At 40.0% G+C, this 18,818-nt stretch overlaps 1 protein-coding gene across 1 annotated transcript in view; it reads left to right on the forward strand.

The window, feature by feature from the left end:
- CNBD1 (cyclic nucleotide binding domain containing 1) overlaps nucleotides 1-18,818 on the forward strand; it is a 309,025-nt gene that overhangs the window by 169,948 nt on the left and 120,259 nt on the right. The window contains exons 5-6 of the mRNA XM_030549461.1: nucleotides 3,259-3,404; nucleotides 9,301-9,458. Of these exons, the coding sequence (XP_030405321.1) occupies nucleotides 3,259-3,404; nucleotides 9,301-9,458 (304 nt within the window). The remainder of the gene's footprint in view (nucleotides 1-3,258; nucleotides 3,405-9,300; nucleotides 9,459-18,818) is intronic.

Consider the following 18,818-nt stretch of genomic DNA (forward strand, 5'->3'; position numbering starts at 1 on the left):
TTACAATGATCATGCTTTTTGCAGCTGCTGTAGAGAAGCTGAGGTTGCAAAACAATTTCTGTTAAAACCCCATTGACTTTCCCTACTCTAGGCTTTGTGAAAAATTTACCTTTCAGGCTGCAATTTTCCACGCTTGGTATCTACTTAAGGAAGAATTAGTTTGGAATGCTTGAACAAAATCCCTTAAGCCACTTTAAAGTGACAAGAAGGAAAAAAATATAAGTCTCACTTCAAAACAATTCTGACCATCTTTTTTCTATATGGATAATTTTACATATTACTAAAAATGGCTAAACTTTAAAACATACTAAATTTTAAAAACTCCATGGATAATATTATAAGCAATTGAAATAATATTTCTGAACATGTTCTATGGCATCTGATATGATTTTCAACTGAACAAATCCCTTGGCTCCCACTTGTGACATCACAATGCTACTTTTAATTCTCCAGATGCCTAGCAGGCACTGTGGATACCCCTGGGACAACATGCATTAGGGGTAGGTGTGTCAAACTCATTCTGTGCAGAGGATAGAATTATATTTTTAGCATTGAGTTACAAAGTTTGAGTAGCATACTGTTCCTTATCCACTGATAGTGGGCTCCTTTTGTGTACAATTACCCAATCTCCATTCATTGCTGCATATTTCAAGAAGGGTTATGGGAAGCAGCGACTGCAGGGACATGCTGGTCGCCGCTTCCCACAGCTCCTGTTGGCCAGTGACAGAGAACTGCAGCCACTGGGAGCTGCACAGGGCGGTGCCTGCAGACGGTCAATGTCCACAAAATGTCTTGTGGCCCACAATCAGATTACCCTGATGGGCTGCAGGTTGCTCACCACTGCTCTAGAGGGGCCTAACCAAGGGACTGCAACTGTAATGGCTAGCAGATCCCTCTAACACCGCTTCCCAGTGTACCTAGAGTCAGGGGCGGGAACAGAATGGACTAGAAACTTCGGATTAGGCCAATAGAGAGACTTCTGCATAGGTTGACAGGGACAAGCAGTTTTATGGGCCAATGATGAGCCAGGGCTGCTCGCCCCCTCAGTGGGAGGGGACAGCCTGACTCACAAACAAAGGAACTAGGTTTAGATTCAGGATTTTTTGAGTGTTGGAGATGAGAGAGAAGCAGAACAGCTCAAGAACTCTCTGATTAACTCCCCCTCCCCCAAACGGAGTCTTTGAACTGCTGTGGGACTGAGCACAAGGATCAGACAGTTCCAGCCCTGCAGAGACCAGTGTCGAGAGTATCAGAAGTCTGACCTGGCACTGGCTACCAAGAGCACGCCAGAACTCCAGACCAGGAGCCAAGAGAAGTATCTGTCCCACGAAGAGGCAAAGACACCGTAAGAAGACACTTTTCTTTAAGCTGGCCACCATTCACAACAATGAAGCACTCGTCTCTGGACTCATCCTCAACATACCATCTGCCTGGGAAAGTGCCAGAGAGGGAGCTGGGGTTGGGATAAACACTGAGTGTTCAGAGGTGGCAGATTTGCTGAGTGGTTAATGTTCAATATTTATTTATTAACCCTAACCCTTTCTTTCCCCAGTGTCTATTTTCTTGCTTTCGATAAAGCTCCCCTTTGGTATATTGTTGTTTCTGAGTGCATCATTTCTTTGTTTCTTGTGAACTGGGTTTTATGCTCCTTGCCAGCAGGGGTAGCATTATTCATTTTCCCAAGGGACAGGACCACTTGTGTCCCAGGGACAATGGGTGGAGACACCAGGCATCACAAAAAAGAATGTAGGACCCATCCCATGTGGGACAGGGGAGAAGCCACTGCAAGGAGCAAGCACCAGGGAGGAAGTGAGCTGCAAATACGAGCGCAAAGTTGGATTGACTTTATAATCTGTTTTGGCTGAGCTATATTTTATAGCTACAGGTATGAGAAAGTATAGATAATATTTGCAACAAGTTAAAAGGGATTTGAAGAATTCTCTTCCATATTTTAAATTAACTAACGCTTTGATCTGAGCATCACTGAACATAAACCTTTCACTTGCTTCTATTTACCTTTAGGTCACAATACAAAAACTATCTTTTTAAAAAGAGAAAAAGTATAACGAGCAGTTGGGAGCAACAGAGTAAACTAGAGTACAGATAGGAGGGGAAGTGTTTATTAATGAGCAAGGGGATATTAATTGGTGAGCATAAAACCACTCTATTTTAATTTCTGTTTCCTAGATTTAAGATTAGTAATGAAATATTGAACAAGTCCATAAATTGGTTCAATATCTGGAAGCATGAAATTTAATACCTGTGAGATTAAATATCCCCCTTCCTCTGTAAAGTGTGCTTTCTCACAGTAGAGATTTAACTGTTCACTTTTGAAGCCTGATCCAAAGCTCTTAAAATTCAGTGGAAAAACTGAGTCATTTCAGTATGCTTTGAATCAAGCCCTTGATTCCTTTTTCTGCAGCGCACTCTTTTCCCCCACCAAAAGGCTGATCTTCCTTTTGAACATAATTAAATAGGCACAATAGTGTTCCACTTTACATAGTGTACATTATTTAACTTTCTCAGTCTGAATATTTAACTAAACATTACTTTTATTTGGTTCATTTATTGTAAGAGGAACTATCTATAGGGGAGAAGTTTGGCACACAGCAAGATGGGAAGAAATGTTCAGTTTCACAGTGCTGAGTATCAGTGAGTAAAATTTCTTTAACTGAGAGCATTACAAAAGCTAAACCCAGCAGAGCCAATAATGAATGGGATTACTGCTAAATCAGTACTGTAGTAATGATACATGATTTATACTTCTGTGATGGAACTACTTTTAATACCCTGTGACTTTCAGATACTTTCATTACTGCACTAAGTAAATAAGCTGTAATTCTTATGTAGCCTCCTGAATTTATACAGGAAGTTAATTAATGTTATGTTTGTAAAATGAATAATTACTGCACATATGTTTCTGACAAGATCTCAAAATGTTATATGGTGACATAATATTCTTATGGCCCAAGGTCATAAATTTACAGTGTAGAGCATCTCAGTTAAGTAGTAGTTGAAATGGAATTGGTTATGCCTAAGGTAAAGAAAAGTGTGATGAACTGGAAAACAGTATTGTGTTCACTATAGTTAAATCAATGCTAGCTAAGGCACAGTGGACCTCTGTAGCAGAAGTGATGTCTAATATTCAAACGTATCTGCAAACAAAACAATAAATGATTTTGACTAGATAGCAAATTATATAGATCGAATCTCCCAAATGCATTACATCCTGATGTATATTAATAAATTATTTTGCAGCCCCATTCTAAGATCTGTCAAAGAACATAACACAGTGTATGAGATGATGAAGCTCATTCCTGACATCAGGGCTCAGCTTTCTGATGAAGAACTGAAGGAACTCAGCATGTGTACCATCAAGGAATACTGGGCAAAAGGAAGCACAGGTAGCAATGGATCTGTCATGATGATTTTCTTATCTGGTTATAAAATACAAATAGATTGCTCTTCCAGGTGCTGAAACATATATTCTGTATCTTTGCATATATCACAATCTGCTAGGGATATGCTTCTGGGATGAGACACATTCTTGTCGTTCAAAAAGACTGTGAAGGTGCTGTCAAGGGTAGATTAGTTATGGTTTGAGAGGAAAATAAATTTCCACATTAAAAAATTCTGGGAAAAGGTAGGTTTTATTTTTTTTCATTTTTAGAGTGAATTTTAGGCACGTTTAAAAGTTCTAGTCATACTAGAAACCTACAAGGGTGTTTGTTGTATCCTTCTGCAAGAAATCTGCTTCTAGCAGGACCTGCAGATTCTGAACAGTACTCAGTAACTACAAATCAGAAATACTAGCCAAAATTTTAAACAGAGATTAGTGATATTAGGTGCCTCAATTTTTGGATGCCCAACCTGACCCCTTTCTAATCCTGCCCTATATTAGGGAGCTGTTTGTACTCCTATAACTATATTGTAGTGAGAAATGTCATTCCTACTAATGATTCTCTCCAATCCTTGAGAAGTAGAAATTCAGAAAGACATATTGTAATTTATATAATGGGAGATACTAATATAAAAGCCTTGCAGATTAGACTTTTAAAAGTTCATGAAGTTTTTCTTTTCGAAAACTTCTAATAGCTTCTTCCAAATTAGACCAACCTTGTGTTATAGCCATGTCATCAAGGCATGCTGTTTTGTATTGTACATCATCAGAATACCATTGCTTTGATGTATAACTTTAAGTGACATTGCTTTTATGATGGATATAACCAAGCGCCATTGCTGTGGTGATGGATAATACAAAGTGCCGTTGCTCTTATGATATATTCTAGTGAGGGGACAGTCTTGCTGTAAAATACATTATGAAAGCAAATCACTCTGAGTTATCTATCGTCAGAGCAATGATGCTTAATGTTGTATAGCCTTATTGTGGCATTAGTCTGATAATACATAAAATAAAGTATGATCTCTTGGTTTGTACTCATTCCACAAAACAAGAGTGGGAGGAGAAAGTTTAATTTAAAAAAAAAATTGAGAGGTCCCTTTTGGGAGTGAGTAGAGGTGTGAAAATTAGAAGTAATTGGCTAATAAATACGTTTGTTTAGCAGTCCTAAAATAAAGTAGCGATATATATATATATATAAAGCATACTGTCTTTGGCTAGGTTAACTCTTTTGGCACATGCGTTCCTCAGACTACACACTGTACCAAAAAAAAAAAAATAAATAAAAGAGAGCGAGAACAGTTAAAACTCATATCCTCCTGTAAAACTGTCTGGTATATCAGAGGTTAGCAATAGGATTATATCAGTACAGGTCTAAGAGTAGGCCTCAGTTTGATCCAACGGATCCATTTATTCTTAATCATTGCATTCCAATCATCATTCCAATCATCCTTTAAATGTTTGAAACAATATATCTAAAGTGAATATGGAAATCAAAGCACGGAACTCAGAACCAAGCAGCTTACATTACAGCATTGCTGTGTAATTAACAGGCAGATTGAACTAGAATGTGAGCAGGCAGGAACTACATTTGCATAATGAAGTAGAGATAATGAATAGGACAAATTTAAAGTCAAAGCTAGTGACTCAAATGATAGTCATGAAAATTGGCATCTTGATTCACTATATACATTTGAAAGAATCAAGGACTTCACTGTGAATTACTGTACATATCTTGGTCACTGGGACATTCATGTTACTTTAGATTGGGTGCTCTATTGATTTTGCAACAGTTAATTCAAAATCACAATGTGGTGTAAAATGGTGGCTAAAATTGCTTATCACCAAGCTGTGTATGAGATAAAAGCTAATCTTAATGACTCAGCCTGTCACATACTGCCTTAAAGACAAAGCTGCTTTGCATCAATTGTGCAATCTTTTCCAGTTCTTTGAACATGGCTAAGCAACATTTTCAATCTAATTCAGTGCTATGACCCAAAAATAAACACTAAAATGATTTTATACTAAGTAAAACAGACTCGATACAATTAATACATGCCAGACATGTTTTTAATCTCAGAAGATTATCTTTCAGAGAACAGTTCAGGAAAACCATGCTTTTTTCTTACACAGTCTAACAAATTCTATAACAAGGGATTCTACACTAATTTGCTTTCCTGGTATCTTTTTGGAAGTACTAAAGGTGTAACATTTTTTGATTTCTATCAGAGAACTTTGACATATATCAAGGGACCTGTCCTGCATACATTAAATCAATGACACATTTCCCGTTGGCATCAGTGGGTGCTGTATAAAGCCCAAAAGGCCTGCTAACTTTCTAAGGGTTCACAACTATTGTGTTTTAATTGACTATTTTATTATACTTCTTTGTAATATCTCATCTTCTGTTCTGCATTAACCATACATATAAAAATATAGCAGTTGTGAAGTTATATGCCACTTTTGTGGGCAAAAGAAAATAATGACCCCTAAAAGATTACCTTTTATTTTAACATTTGGTAATTCTATGTATTTAAAGGAATATAGATATTGTTTTTCTAATCTGAGTGTGTGCTTTGCACATACAAGAAGAGAGATCTCTCAATGGCTTTTTCACCAAAGGGTTTGCTATTGTTACTTTGTGATTAAGGTTTACCTTGGTTTCAGTGGGACTACTTGTGGAGTTAGGCTCTGATCCTGGATAGACTCATGCATATACATGACTTTAAGCAGGTGAGTAGTCCCAGTGAGTTCAACATAAAGGTGGCAGAATCTAGCCTTATATTTGCAGATACAAAATTAAGAGGTGTTAGAGGCACTAATCAAGAGAAGAAGTAATAGAAAAGGTCTTTGAGAATTTAGAAATGTATAACAAAATAAGGTTTGGCACTAGAAAATAGCATATTACCACCTCTCCTCAAAAATACTCCAAAACAAAGATATTCATACAGGACGGAGACACTGGAAAAGCAGTAATGCCAAAAGAGACTTATGAGGTGGTAGTGGTCAATTAATTGAACATGAGTTTGCAGCAGGATATAGTAATACAATTTTGGACTGTTAATTCAGTCACTTCATGTCTCAGGATAGGGTGTTGCCTTTCAGGCATTACCTAAAATACTGCATAGAAATGTGGGCATCTTAATGTCACAGAGAGGCTTATAAATGAAAGGGAATTTGGAGAAAAACAACAGAAATGATTATGAGTTTGTGGGATTGACTTATGAGGAAAGATTAAATGAACTGAATCATCTAAAAATATTTTAAGAATGTCAACACCAAAGAGGGTGAAAAATTGTGATGCATGGGGATTGAATTAGTGTGATGGATGGAACTGAATAAAGGGTATTTAGAACTGATTGAAATACACATTTCTTGACAATGAGTGCTGGTGGGACTAATCTGCATTACAGCTACAACTATGATGACCTATCCGAAGAGGCACAGTCAGCTTAATTGGTTACAAGTAACACAACGTGGTTTGTGTTTACACAGCAGCTTTTCTGCCATCGGTCATGTTTTCTCTCTGAACTTAGCAAATTGGTTATCTGTGTTTTAGTGAGTGCCTTCTGGGACATGCTGCTCAGCTATTCTATAGAGTGTTGACAGTGGCTAAGGACTATGGGAATTTTTAAAGAGCACTGTGATCCCACACAGACCCAGGATCTGAACCATGTGCCCAAAAGCTGCAGACCTAACTGAAAGCAACTTACAGAAGTGTTCCTGTTTTTAACACACAGATGCCCAACTCCCAATGGGGTCCAAACCCCAAGTAAATCTGTGTTACCCTGTATAAAGTTTATACAGGGTAAACTCATGAATTGTTCACCCTCTATTATACTGATAGAGAGGTGTGCACAGCTGTTTGCCCCCCGCCCCCAGGTATTAATACATACTCTGGGTTAATAAGTAAAAAGTGATTTTATTAAATACAGAAAGTAGGATGTAAGTGGTTCCAAGTAGCAGCAGACAGAACAAAGTGAATTACCAAGTAAAGTAAAATAGAACACCCAAGTCTATGTCTAAGAAAACTGAATACAGATAATACCTCACCAGTTCTAATAAGCTTCCTTTTACAGACTAGTCTCCTTCTAGTCTGGATCCAGCAATCACTCACACCCCCTGTGGTTATTGTCCTTTGTTCCAGTCTCTTTCAGATATCCTTGGGGGTGAACAGGCTATCTTGCTAGCCCTCTGTTCCATTTTAGATTTTCAAATTCTTGTTGAAAAAACTAAAAGTCCTCCGTCTCATGGGTCATAGTGCCCATTTTCAGCCAGACGGGTCTTTCTGTTTCTTTATGTTACTGCATCCTTCAACTTCTGGAATTTGGTGCTTGATCTGGCAAAAATGTGGAGTAACAGCTCTCTGAGGTTAGATACAGAGGCAATTTTTTTTTCATTTACATTTCCAAGAGGAGGACAGACTACAGGGCAAGAAAAGCTTTTTCCTCTGGTGGGACAACTTTGTGGTTCTCTGAACTGGCAGAAAGTGGCAGGGTCATCTGTGGCTGACTTAGCTCCCTCTTTACTTTCTTGCCCCACAAAACTACTCAGATGAGAGCTGCTCCACCTGTGGATAAGAGTAAGCAAAGTTCATGATGCAATAAAATTAAACTAAAGAATTACAGCTTGAACAAGAAGAGGGAGGTGGGAAAGGAACACTACTGTCTCAACCCAACAGGGACACTATTGGTGTTTCTCTACCAACTATGATTAATGGGGACCTAACCTACTCTTTTCTGCATTGGCTGATAAAGCCGTTCACAAACTATGGTGCTGGCAAACAATGCTTCATCTTCTGCTTCAGTGGTCCCAAAATGATTGTTATGCGTGCTTTTGGGGGTACAGAAGTAGAAATGGAGAAGCCTAGAAGTGAAATGGCACAACCTAAATGCCTGTGAAACCCTAAAGTCATTGCAGCTTTTTGTGTACTCCATAACATCTATGAACATCTTCATTTAGTCCTTCAAACTGGCACACAGGCATTTAAAATAAGTATTTAGACATCCAGCTGCTGATAGGAATCCCCAAATGTGAGAACTGGGTGTCTACCATAGCTTTATGCTTTGACTCAACTGGAGTCCTTTAACTTACCTTGGACTAAATTGAGATTGTTTAGTTGTTTAAAGTATCATTTGTACCTGGACTTACAAAAGTCTGATAGGTGCATTTCCTAAATTTACAAATTATAATAAATTACATTTAAAATACTTTTGATTTAATATTTTTGTGTAAAGTGTTAAATATTCTAAATATTTGAGCCCCAAAGTTTTTGCTCTTAGATTGCATTAAGAGAGACTGCTTGTCAGTGCAATGAAACACTTAGTTTATAACCTCAATAAAAACAAGCATTAAACATAATCAGATTAAAATTATATATCTGTGCAATGATTCTCAGCATTATGATGCAGAGCTGCTACCTGACTTAAATAAGAATGTCAGTCCTTAAATAAGAAGTAGCCCTATTGCTTTATTAGAATGTCCTACTGTCTAGGATGCTGTGACTATCTGGCAAAAACAGAGGGACCAGTTATTCTTTGATAGCTGTGAAATAGCAGTGGCACAGTACAATACTATGTAGGTTTCTTGACTTTTCCCTCACAGACCCCTCTATGCACTTCACTTCTTTTTGTTTGATTTTTTTTTATTTGGTTTGTTTTTTAAATGAGAGAATATTAGTTCTTTTGCAAACCACACACAGGTTATGGATATTCCTAGTGTAGATATTTTTCTAAGTTTGAAGTATTTTTCTTTGTATGTTTTTGTAAGTAATGTCTAGGAACTTTATTATTATTGCAAACAACACAAAGATCATGTTAAAATGAAGGGAGCCCAGTACATGTGTTAAACAATCTATAATAGACTGAGAAATGAAAGTCTTGTTTTGTTTTTAATTTCAGTTGTTGGAAATCAAGGTTTCTATGCCATATTGAAAGGCTCTGCTAGGCCTCAAGCAAGGTGTTACAAAAGAATGCTTGGAGAAGACTTTGATTCATCATGTGTAGCAATGCCAACTCCTAGTCAAGCTACTATGTTTGGTTTTTCAGGCCGAACAATGGTAAGCTATGATAGAGATACTCTATTGAAATAATTAACAGTATAGAGAAACCTAATTAGGATGTTTATATTGATCCAAGAAGGAATTTTGTCAGTTCTACAGGTACATAAAATAGCTCCTCCCCTTTGTGATCCTTTGATGCACTCTGCTCAACTTACCTTTAAGCTCTTTTCTTTGGGGCTAGGAGTGGTCTTTTTAATTGTCTATAAAGTGCCATGCATTTTATATAAGTGAATATTATGTAACACTATAATTATATATGTAGATATACACATAGAAAGAGAGAGTTCAGCACAGCCTTAAATACATAAACATCACATATATAAATTCTCATTTACCTAAATTTATCTGAATCAGTTTCATGTCCCTTATCTGTTTCAAATAACAGCGTGCTCTCAGACAAGCAAGCTTCAGATCTGGAAAGATTGCTGGTCAGCTTTCCCAAAGCAGATAAATCTAGCAGAACACAGTAAGACAAGGGCTCTTTGACTACTGTACTCTGCTGAGCCTATTGGACCCAGGAAAGCTGGCTGGATAATGTATATTCACAGAAAATCTTAGTCTCTTATAAGTTTCAGTGCATCAAGACTCTCTAAAGAAAGGTGTGTGCCCTGAACCTCATAAACGCCTAAGGGTTTCAGCACAGCAAATTTTCCCTATGTGTAAAAAAGCCCCAAGCACAACAAAAAACCCCTTGCCCTACAAAAATAAAACAAAACATACACACCTGCATTTAAACCCATAGACTTACTCTTTGCCTTGAGGAAGCCAGACAGTACTCTGTTGGATCCTGAAGCATAGATTGCAAAGTCTGTGGAGCAGTAAACCCCTGGTTGTCCAGATGTTGAGTACCCAAAGGAATAGGCTGTCCCCTTAGCTCATTGGATAAACAAGGTTGCGCCATACATAGGATGGTACACAGACATGCGCTAGCAATATACACTTATAAACACTTCTGGAATTAATTCAGAAGTTACTGAGAGTACCAATATTATCCAATATTTTGAAAGATCTTTTTCTATTGAAGATAGGTCACTAATTTCCAATCGCTGACTGATGATTTCTGTTTTATAAATAGTCATTTCTTTGCCATCAGCAAAGCACACAAAACTCATTTATTTTACTTTGTTGGTTATAATGTCATGGTGAATAGACAAATCTCCCAGAATAAAGCAATTAAGGTTCAGTGGTGGATCTAAGACTACAGTTGTGTTATTCCAGATGATGCAATTTCTGTCAAACTATTTAAACTTAAGACATTCCCAAGCAGGAGAGTTCCTTAGTATAACAATGGCATCATGTATTGCTAGCTGCAACATCAGAGTATTTTTGACAAGGGCTCCAGTATACTATCTGTTACGTACAAAAAATACCAGATAATAAAATTTTTTAGGTTTGAAAATCAAACCCTTGAAGTTATAAAGTGCCAGATTTTAGTTTGCCTGTGCAAACCTTAATTCTGCCTTGTTGTTCATAACCATTCTGAGACAATCTTTAATTACATGATCACACAATATTTTTTTCCATAGGACACCTGCCTCATTTAGTGCATAGAATCTTTTATCATGGAAAATATTAGGCAAGTTGTCTGTTGCCCCCCTTTATAATAATCCAATTTAGTTTGTGTTAAATAAACTGAGTGCATCACACCTTTAAGTAGGGAGGGGAGGAGAATTTGGCTGGCTGGCCAAACAGACGGGATGCTTTATGGCTGGGGGTGGGGTGGAGAAGAGGAAAACTGCTGCAAAACATGATAAGGGACCAGTGTGGTAAAGCTGACTCATCCCTTGGAAGGATTTAAAAAGCGCTGCCCTCTGCATGAAGCCCCCTTTTTGCACAGAGCAGGCTGAGGCATCATCTACCTTCCCTCCCCTTTAGTTGTTAAAATAATAGGCTTGGTCAAGTCCTGCTGTGGGCAGTCCGCTAGCTGCCTCTTTTTAGGAGAGGCTGGGAAAGAATTTTTCCCTCACCACCTAATTGGCCTAGATGGAGTTGGGTTTTTTGCCTTCTCCACAATGGGTTCAGGAAGGACTTTCATGCATGGCAAGGTAGGCTGTATGTTGCAACTCATTATATAAGTGTGGGGCAGCTGTCTGGTGAAGGTACTCAATAGGAAAGGTATACAGTGACCAGATAAATGGCTTGGAAAAGGACTTAACAAGAGGTGTTCATTAAAGGAATGAAAAAGGGTGGGGTTAGGGATCCTATGATAGGTGCAGTAGGGAGCCAACCCCTGTTTCTCATAGCCCACCTTCACCCTCCAATGTGGGGGTAGATGAGAATGTCCCAGCAATACATTGGCTGGGGGGGACCTGGATGGAAAAGCAGGGGGAGCTGGTGGAAGCCCTCCAGTTAATTATTGAATGAAGATGGGGTTACCTACACTGATAGGTAGTCCCATACATCTAATAAAAAAGTTGTGGCATGATTAATACCACATCAAATGTCTCCTGTCCTTCTTTCAGTATAGTTGGACAATGAATATTTACGTGAGTGGCAGAATTTTTGAGGTTTGAACATATCTTATTCTATACATCAGGTGATATTCACAACTCAGTTTCAGATGGTTCTGTGCTCTATCAAAGTGGCCATGTCATAGAATCATAAAATATTAGGGTTGGAAGAGACCTCAGGAGGTCATCTAGTCCAATCCCCTGCTCAAAGTAGGACCTCCACCAACTAAATCATCCTCAGCCTCTCCTCATAAGTGATGTGCCTCAGCCCCCTAAACATTTTAATTGCCCTCCACTGGACACCAATTTGTCCACATCCTTTCTGTAGTGTGGGGACCAAAACTGGATATAATACTCTAGGTGTGGCCTCACTAGTGCCTAATAGAGGTGCATAATCACTTCCCTTATAGGGAAGTGATTATTAGGTGGTCATTAGTTGCTAAGGGCATCATTTTCAGAGGTATTGAGCACTGACACATCAGTTTAAGTCATTGAAAGCTGGGGGTGCTCAGCATGTTTGAGGCCCCAGCTATACATGCACAGTGTATTGGCAGGTGCTCCATTTGAAGAATTTGTATTGAAGATTTTTTTGAGACAGCTGACAATTCAAGCAATTCATTTTGATTACAGGTTGTAGCAGGTAAACGTATCTCTTTTTGTATGTTTTGTGGCATAGTCTTTCTTTTTCTTTAAAATATAATTTTGAGATAAGATGTTTTTCTATTTGTTTCTCAAAGTAACAAAATTGTTTAATCTTCCACATCATACACTGAGGAGAACATTTTCAAAAGTGCTTTAAGAACTTAGATGTCTAAGTCCCATTGATTTTCAAGGAGATTTAGGGGCTTTTGAAATTTTTACCCTAAATTTCTGCATAATTCCCTTTTTAATGAATTATTTGTTACTCCAAATTATATAAACCATGCAATTACATGTGAAAGTTTAACCTCTCTTTTCTACCTATTTCCCAAAAAGGAGCTATCTGGTTTAGGGCAAATTTGTCTTATAAAATGTTCTTCCCAAGTGACCAGTTGACAAGATTGCCTACCAGTTGTTCAGTATGCTTGTATGTGAGTTACTGCAATGAGGTATTTAAATGTTCAAATCTAGAGGTTTGGTTAAGAAAAAGGTGATAGAGCTTTTAATACAGCAGCATTTGGTATTGCTATAATTTTAGGCATGACCATGGAAGGTAAACGGAGTTAATCCTACTGCAGTTATACTGTCAATGTTGTGGGAATAATGTGAAAATTATTTCTGAGAAAATTGGAATCTCCTGTCCTTCTTGCTGTATAGGTTGAATCATTCAGATTGGCACTTAGAGGTTTGGGGAAGTTATTTGATTTTTTGTGGATGGTCTTGTCACTTACAAACTACAAGAAGTTTACATCAGCCTGCTGTGTTTGAGGCGGTTAGGTTTACCTTTCAAGTATTTTAAGTATATTGTCTCTCATATCGCTTGTCTCATCAAAACAAACAATGAATAAATTACAAATGCCTTCAGGATCTAGAGCTGAAGCTTTGCAAAAAGGAGTCATTCAGAATTCCTTATGCCATCCCACTAGAATAAAACACCTGACCTTGAGCAGAATGTCAGGGAGGCAAGATCAATTCTCCCTTATTCTGTCCACTCTAAATTGAATCTTTCTGACAGATTGCCACAGGTGTGCCAACTATTTACTCAGAATATTAGGAAAAGACCCCTTTAATGTGTTTGGTGACAGTCCTGGCCTTTGTGTCACTGTAGGTAAAGTATCATGCCACTCACCCAATCCAACAATTGTACTTTGTTAATTATTTAAATGAGAATCATTGCTTATCCTTTAGGCAGTGCATTTTATGCATGGACCCTCAGGATTGTCATTGTTTACTAACAAGAAACTTCATTTGGCTATTGTCAAGTGGATCAGAAACGTATATAATGTCCCAATATAAATCTGAAACAAGTGTGAAGTGGACCATGGAGACTGTGATAGCTTCCCACTGATTATGATAGGCGTGTTTGTTCTCAGTCTGTTTTGTCACAGGTCTTTCCATTTCAGTGTATTTTCTCTCAGAGTAACTTATCAAGAAGAAAGAAATATTTAGCACCCTACTCATTAGTATGGCCATTTGACTTCTGAGTAAAGGAGCTGTTGCTGTCAGGAGTTTATGAACAACAGGAGAGAGACCATTTGTTCTAAAGTTCCCTTATTCATAAGCTAGACTCCCAGATTTATGACTCACAAAACCAACATATTTATGTATAAAAATGGTTTGATTGTCAAGCCTCTATTAAATAAAGCCATTGCTTCTGGTAACTACTTTGCTGAACTAATTTTAGAGTACTAGTTTCAATGTGTAGTGAAACGGACTTTATCTAGTATGTGCTTTCCTTGCTACAGATTCAGGGCCGGATTAACTTTTTGTGGGCCTGGCGCCAAACATCTTTGTGGGCCCCCATGAAGGCAATGGAACACGGCGGGGGGAGGTCAGTCCCTGGAGTGAGGAGCAATGGAGCATTGCATGGCAGGAGCGTCCTTGCTCTGCCCAATGCGAGGGCACTATTTACAAATCGGCAGTTGCCAGTTGCATAGTGCCTGCCCAGTCCTGTACTGCCAGCATACCCCTTCCCCTCAGGTGTAGGCCCATGCCACACCATACAGCCCTCCCCCCCACCGCCCAACACTCCCTATGGGCAGAGGCCCCCCAGACCCACTATCCTAGCACTCCCTCTGACCCACCCACAAATGCACAGTGCCCTGCACAACACCACCCCTGCCCACAGCCCCACCACAACTGCCCAGCACCCCCACACCCTAGTGCCCCAACACACACAGATCCTCCCTGCCCCTTCACATCCCAGCACCTCCCCATACTGCCCACAGACCCACTCCCCTAACCCCTGCCTCCAGCCTTGCTTACCGGCCATGCTGGGAGGTGACTGTGTCTGCCAGGATGAGCTAGCAGGTCAGCCAGGTCTGGTCCCAGGGCCGGGAATCACTCCATCCCCTAGGGAGTGGCGCGATCAGCCAGGCCAGGACCTGCCCCGGCCAGGGTCCCTCAAGACGCACTTGCCTGGAGGGCCCCAGTCAAGCCCTCCACACTGTCTTCCCCCACAAACACACACACCTGGCTGAGACTGGCCAGGCTTCTGCACCAGTCCAAGGCGACTCAGCTTTGGGGAGACAGGTGGGTCCCCACAGGTGGTGGAAAGCAGCGACTCCTCAGAGCTGGAGGGTGCACTGGGGTCTGGACAGGGGACTGAGAGGAGCAGTGAGATAGGGGCAGGGGGAAGAGAGGAGCCTTCGGCCAGCTGGCATGCAGGCCAAGAGGAGCAAGTGGTGGGCAGGGGGAGCCAGCAGGGTCTGGGGCACAGTGCAAGCAGAACAGGCCCTTCTGAGTATGGGCCCAGCTCCATGAAGCCACTGGAGTTACTGTAAACCTGTCACTGTGAGATTTATGCTTGCAAGATGCATCCTTTTAAAGTAGGACATCATAAATTTATGAAAGTTATAAAGAAGCTTATCTCCTCTTAGAAACCTTCTGATATACACTTAATGCCTGTCTGTGCTTTTCAAGGTACTAACTGATTTTCTCTGTCAGTCAGCTTCAAAAATGTTGGAGATGGCTGTCATGGAAGGTTGTTTTTCTTAGCTGTAACTTAAGCATCCAGCTACAGTTTGTTATGCAGTATATTAAATCACAGATGAGATATTCTTTCCCAACTTTGAATGCATATCAACTGATGCTACAAAACATGGCCCTAATGCTTAACAAAGATATTAAAACATTTGATGATAATTTTTGCCTTTATATGCCATCATATGCCAGCAATGCCCCTCTGCTATGTACATCGGCCAAACTGGATAGTCTCTACGGAAAAGGATAAATGGGCACAAATCAGATATTAGGAATGGCAATATACAAAAACCTGTAGGAGAACACTTCAACCTCCCTGGCCACACAATAACAGATATTAAGATGGCCATCCTGCAGCAAAAAAACTTCAGGACCAGACTTCAAAGAGAAACTGCTGAGCTTCAGTTCATCTGTAAATTTGGAACATCAGCTCAGGATTAAACAAAGACTGTGAATGGCTTGCCAACTACAAAACCAGTTTATCCTCCCTTGGTTTTCACACCTAAACTGCTAGAACAGGGCCTCATCCTCCCTGATTGAACTAACCTCGTTATCTCTAGCTTGCTTCTTGCTTGCATATATATACCTGCCCCTGGAAATTTCCACTACATGCATCCGACAAAGTGGGTATTCACCCACGAAAGCTCATGCTCCAAAACGTCTGTTAGTCTGTAAGGCGCCACAGGATTCTTTGTTGTTTGTGCCTCTATAGCACCTTTCACCATAGCAGAGCTGGCTCCAGGTTTCTTGCTGCCTCAAGCAAAAAAAAGAAAAAGAAAAGGGAGGGGGCAGACTGCCGCCGCCAAAGCAAAGACAACAAAAAACGGAGTTCTGCCACTGATGGGGAAAAAAACAACACAACAAAAACCTGGAGTGTCGCCCCCAAAGAGCCAGAGTGCTGCCCCTTGAAAAGTGCCGCCCTAAGCACATGCTTGGAGTGCTGGTAGCTAGAGCCGGCCCTGCACCATAGGAATGTGAAGCCTTTTCATGTTTTAATGAAATTAGTCTCACAACATTCCTGTGAGGTATGTATTCCCTCCATTTTACAGATTGAGAAATGGAGACACACATAGGTTCTGGTCCAAAGTAGACTCTAGTTTTGATTATACTGAATTTTGGCTACACTGGAGCTGGAAGGTGTGAATTCTAGCTCAAAGAGATATATCCACTCTAATTGCGATCGAGTTAACATACTAAAAATAGAAGCATAACTGTGGTGCCATGATTGGTGGGAGGGGTTAGTGACCTCATGTACTTACCTATGGTCTCAGATAAGATTGTACTGGGGCTCCTTGCACCACTGTGACTAGACTTCTATTTTTAGCACACTAGCTAAATCAGAGGTACCACAGGTACGTCTCCTCAAGCTGGAGTTTACACCTCCCAGCTCCAATGGAGAAGTACATGAAACATAGGTGGCCCAACTTTCAGAGAGGGGGATGGGCTCCTGACCATACTCTCATGTCAGGACTCCCTCCCCCAGAGTCCAATGGCTGTTTCCTTTGTCTTCTCAGGTGCAAAGAATGAGATGGATGAGAGAGGGGGTAGGAAGTCTTGGGGTGTTTGCCACTACTTTTTATAGCTTTAGTCCCTCTTTGAAAAACGCATTTTCAATTGAGAACTGAGACAGGGTTTGGTGGGGGAAGGAGACCTCATGCTGTGTGCCAAGACAGATCTCTTTGTCCCTGCTCCCCTTTCTTGCTAAGAATGGCCACTTGATAGGTGATGGCCCATCAGCTTTATTGATACCTGCCTGGGACATCAGCTTGCCCTTTGTCTTTGAGAAACTGGTTTAGCCATTCCCGAGATTTATATGGGAAACCCACTCCAGTCATGAATCATAGAATATCAGGGTTGGAAGGGATCTCAGGAGCTCATCTAGTTCAATCCCCTGCTTAAAGCAGGACCAATCCCCAACTGTATCATCCCAGCCAGGGCTTTCAGCTTAGGTTCATAACTTTACACATAATGTTGCTACCTGCATTTTACCATGATATTATTAATGTGCAGGTTACAGGTTTTCAAATGATACTTTGCAAGGCTTGCCTTGTATAAAGATTATTATAATAGTGTGCAGGGTGTAAATACAGGTTTGCATTCCATCACCCCTATCCCAGCCCACCCCACACAGAGGCCAAGAAGCATAGTGATTCCTAGTTCCTTTTGTTTGGACTTTTTATTCCCATCCTACCATGTGCTCTGAGCTACAAACTCAGCTGATGGGAGTCCACCTGCATGACTCATCTTCTTGGGGAGGAGAGCAGAACAACAACAAGAGTCTTTCATTTTTTTGCTGACCATTTCTCAGCCCAGATGTAGGGAGTTCCCAGTTGTAAGATCCACCCACATCCTGTATCAATGGGGCTTCTCCTTGGGAAGGAGTGTAATGATTTCTGTAGAAGAATTTCTCTTCATGCTAATTAATGTCCCTCTCCTGTATGGCCTTTCATACAGTCACAATAAAACTGCTTAAATATTACACTGTAATATGGGACACAGATAAGTAAGATTAATTCATGCAGTAACTCATAAGCATTCAATAGCATCTAAACACTAACCACTTTCTTATCATTCTAATGTCTATTTTATCAATATTAACCCACAAGTAAGCCAGACAGATTCCAGCTGTGTACCTGTTAGTGTCCGTTTGAGACATGGGAACCTTGGCATGAGCTGGTGCCCGGTCTGCTAGAGTCACAGAGGCATCCTTCATATAGAAGGTTTCAGGTAGAGTATCTTTAATACCCAGTATATTTAGAAATGTTAATTCCTCTATCCTCTAATGTGGATAAATGTAAAGTAATGCACATTGGAAAAAATAACCCCACCTATACATACAGTATGATGGGGGCTAATTTAGCTACAACTAATCAGGAAAAAGATCTTAGTGTCCTCGTGGACAGTTCTCTGAAGAGGTCCACGCAGTGTGCAGAGGCGGTCAAAAAAGCAAACAGGATGTTAGGAATCATTAAAAAGGGGATAGAGAATAAGACTGAGAATATATTATTGCCCTTATATAAATCCATGGTACTCCCACATCTTGAATACTGTGTACAGATGTGGTCTCCTCACCTCAAAAAAGATATACTGGCAGTAGAAAAGGTTCAGAAAAGGGCAACTAAAATGATTAGGGGTTTGGAGAGGGTCCCATATGAGGAAAGATTAAAGAAGCTAGGACTCTTCAGCTTGGAAAAGAGGAGACTAAGGGGGGATATGATAGAGGTATATAAAATCATGAGTGGCGTGGAGAAAGTGGGTAAGGAAAAGTTATTTACTTATTCCCATA

Source organism: Gopherus evgoodei, chromosome 2 (genome assembly GCF_007399415.2).
Source record: "Gopherus evgoodei ecotype Sinaloan lineage chromosome 2, rGopEvg1_v1.p, whole genome shotgun sequence".
Taxonomy (NCBI): Eukaryota; Metazoa; Chordata; order Testudines; family Testudinidae; genus Gopherus; species Gopherus evgoodei.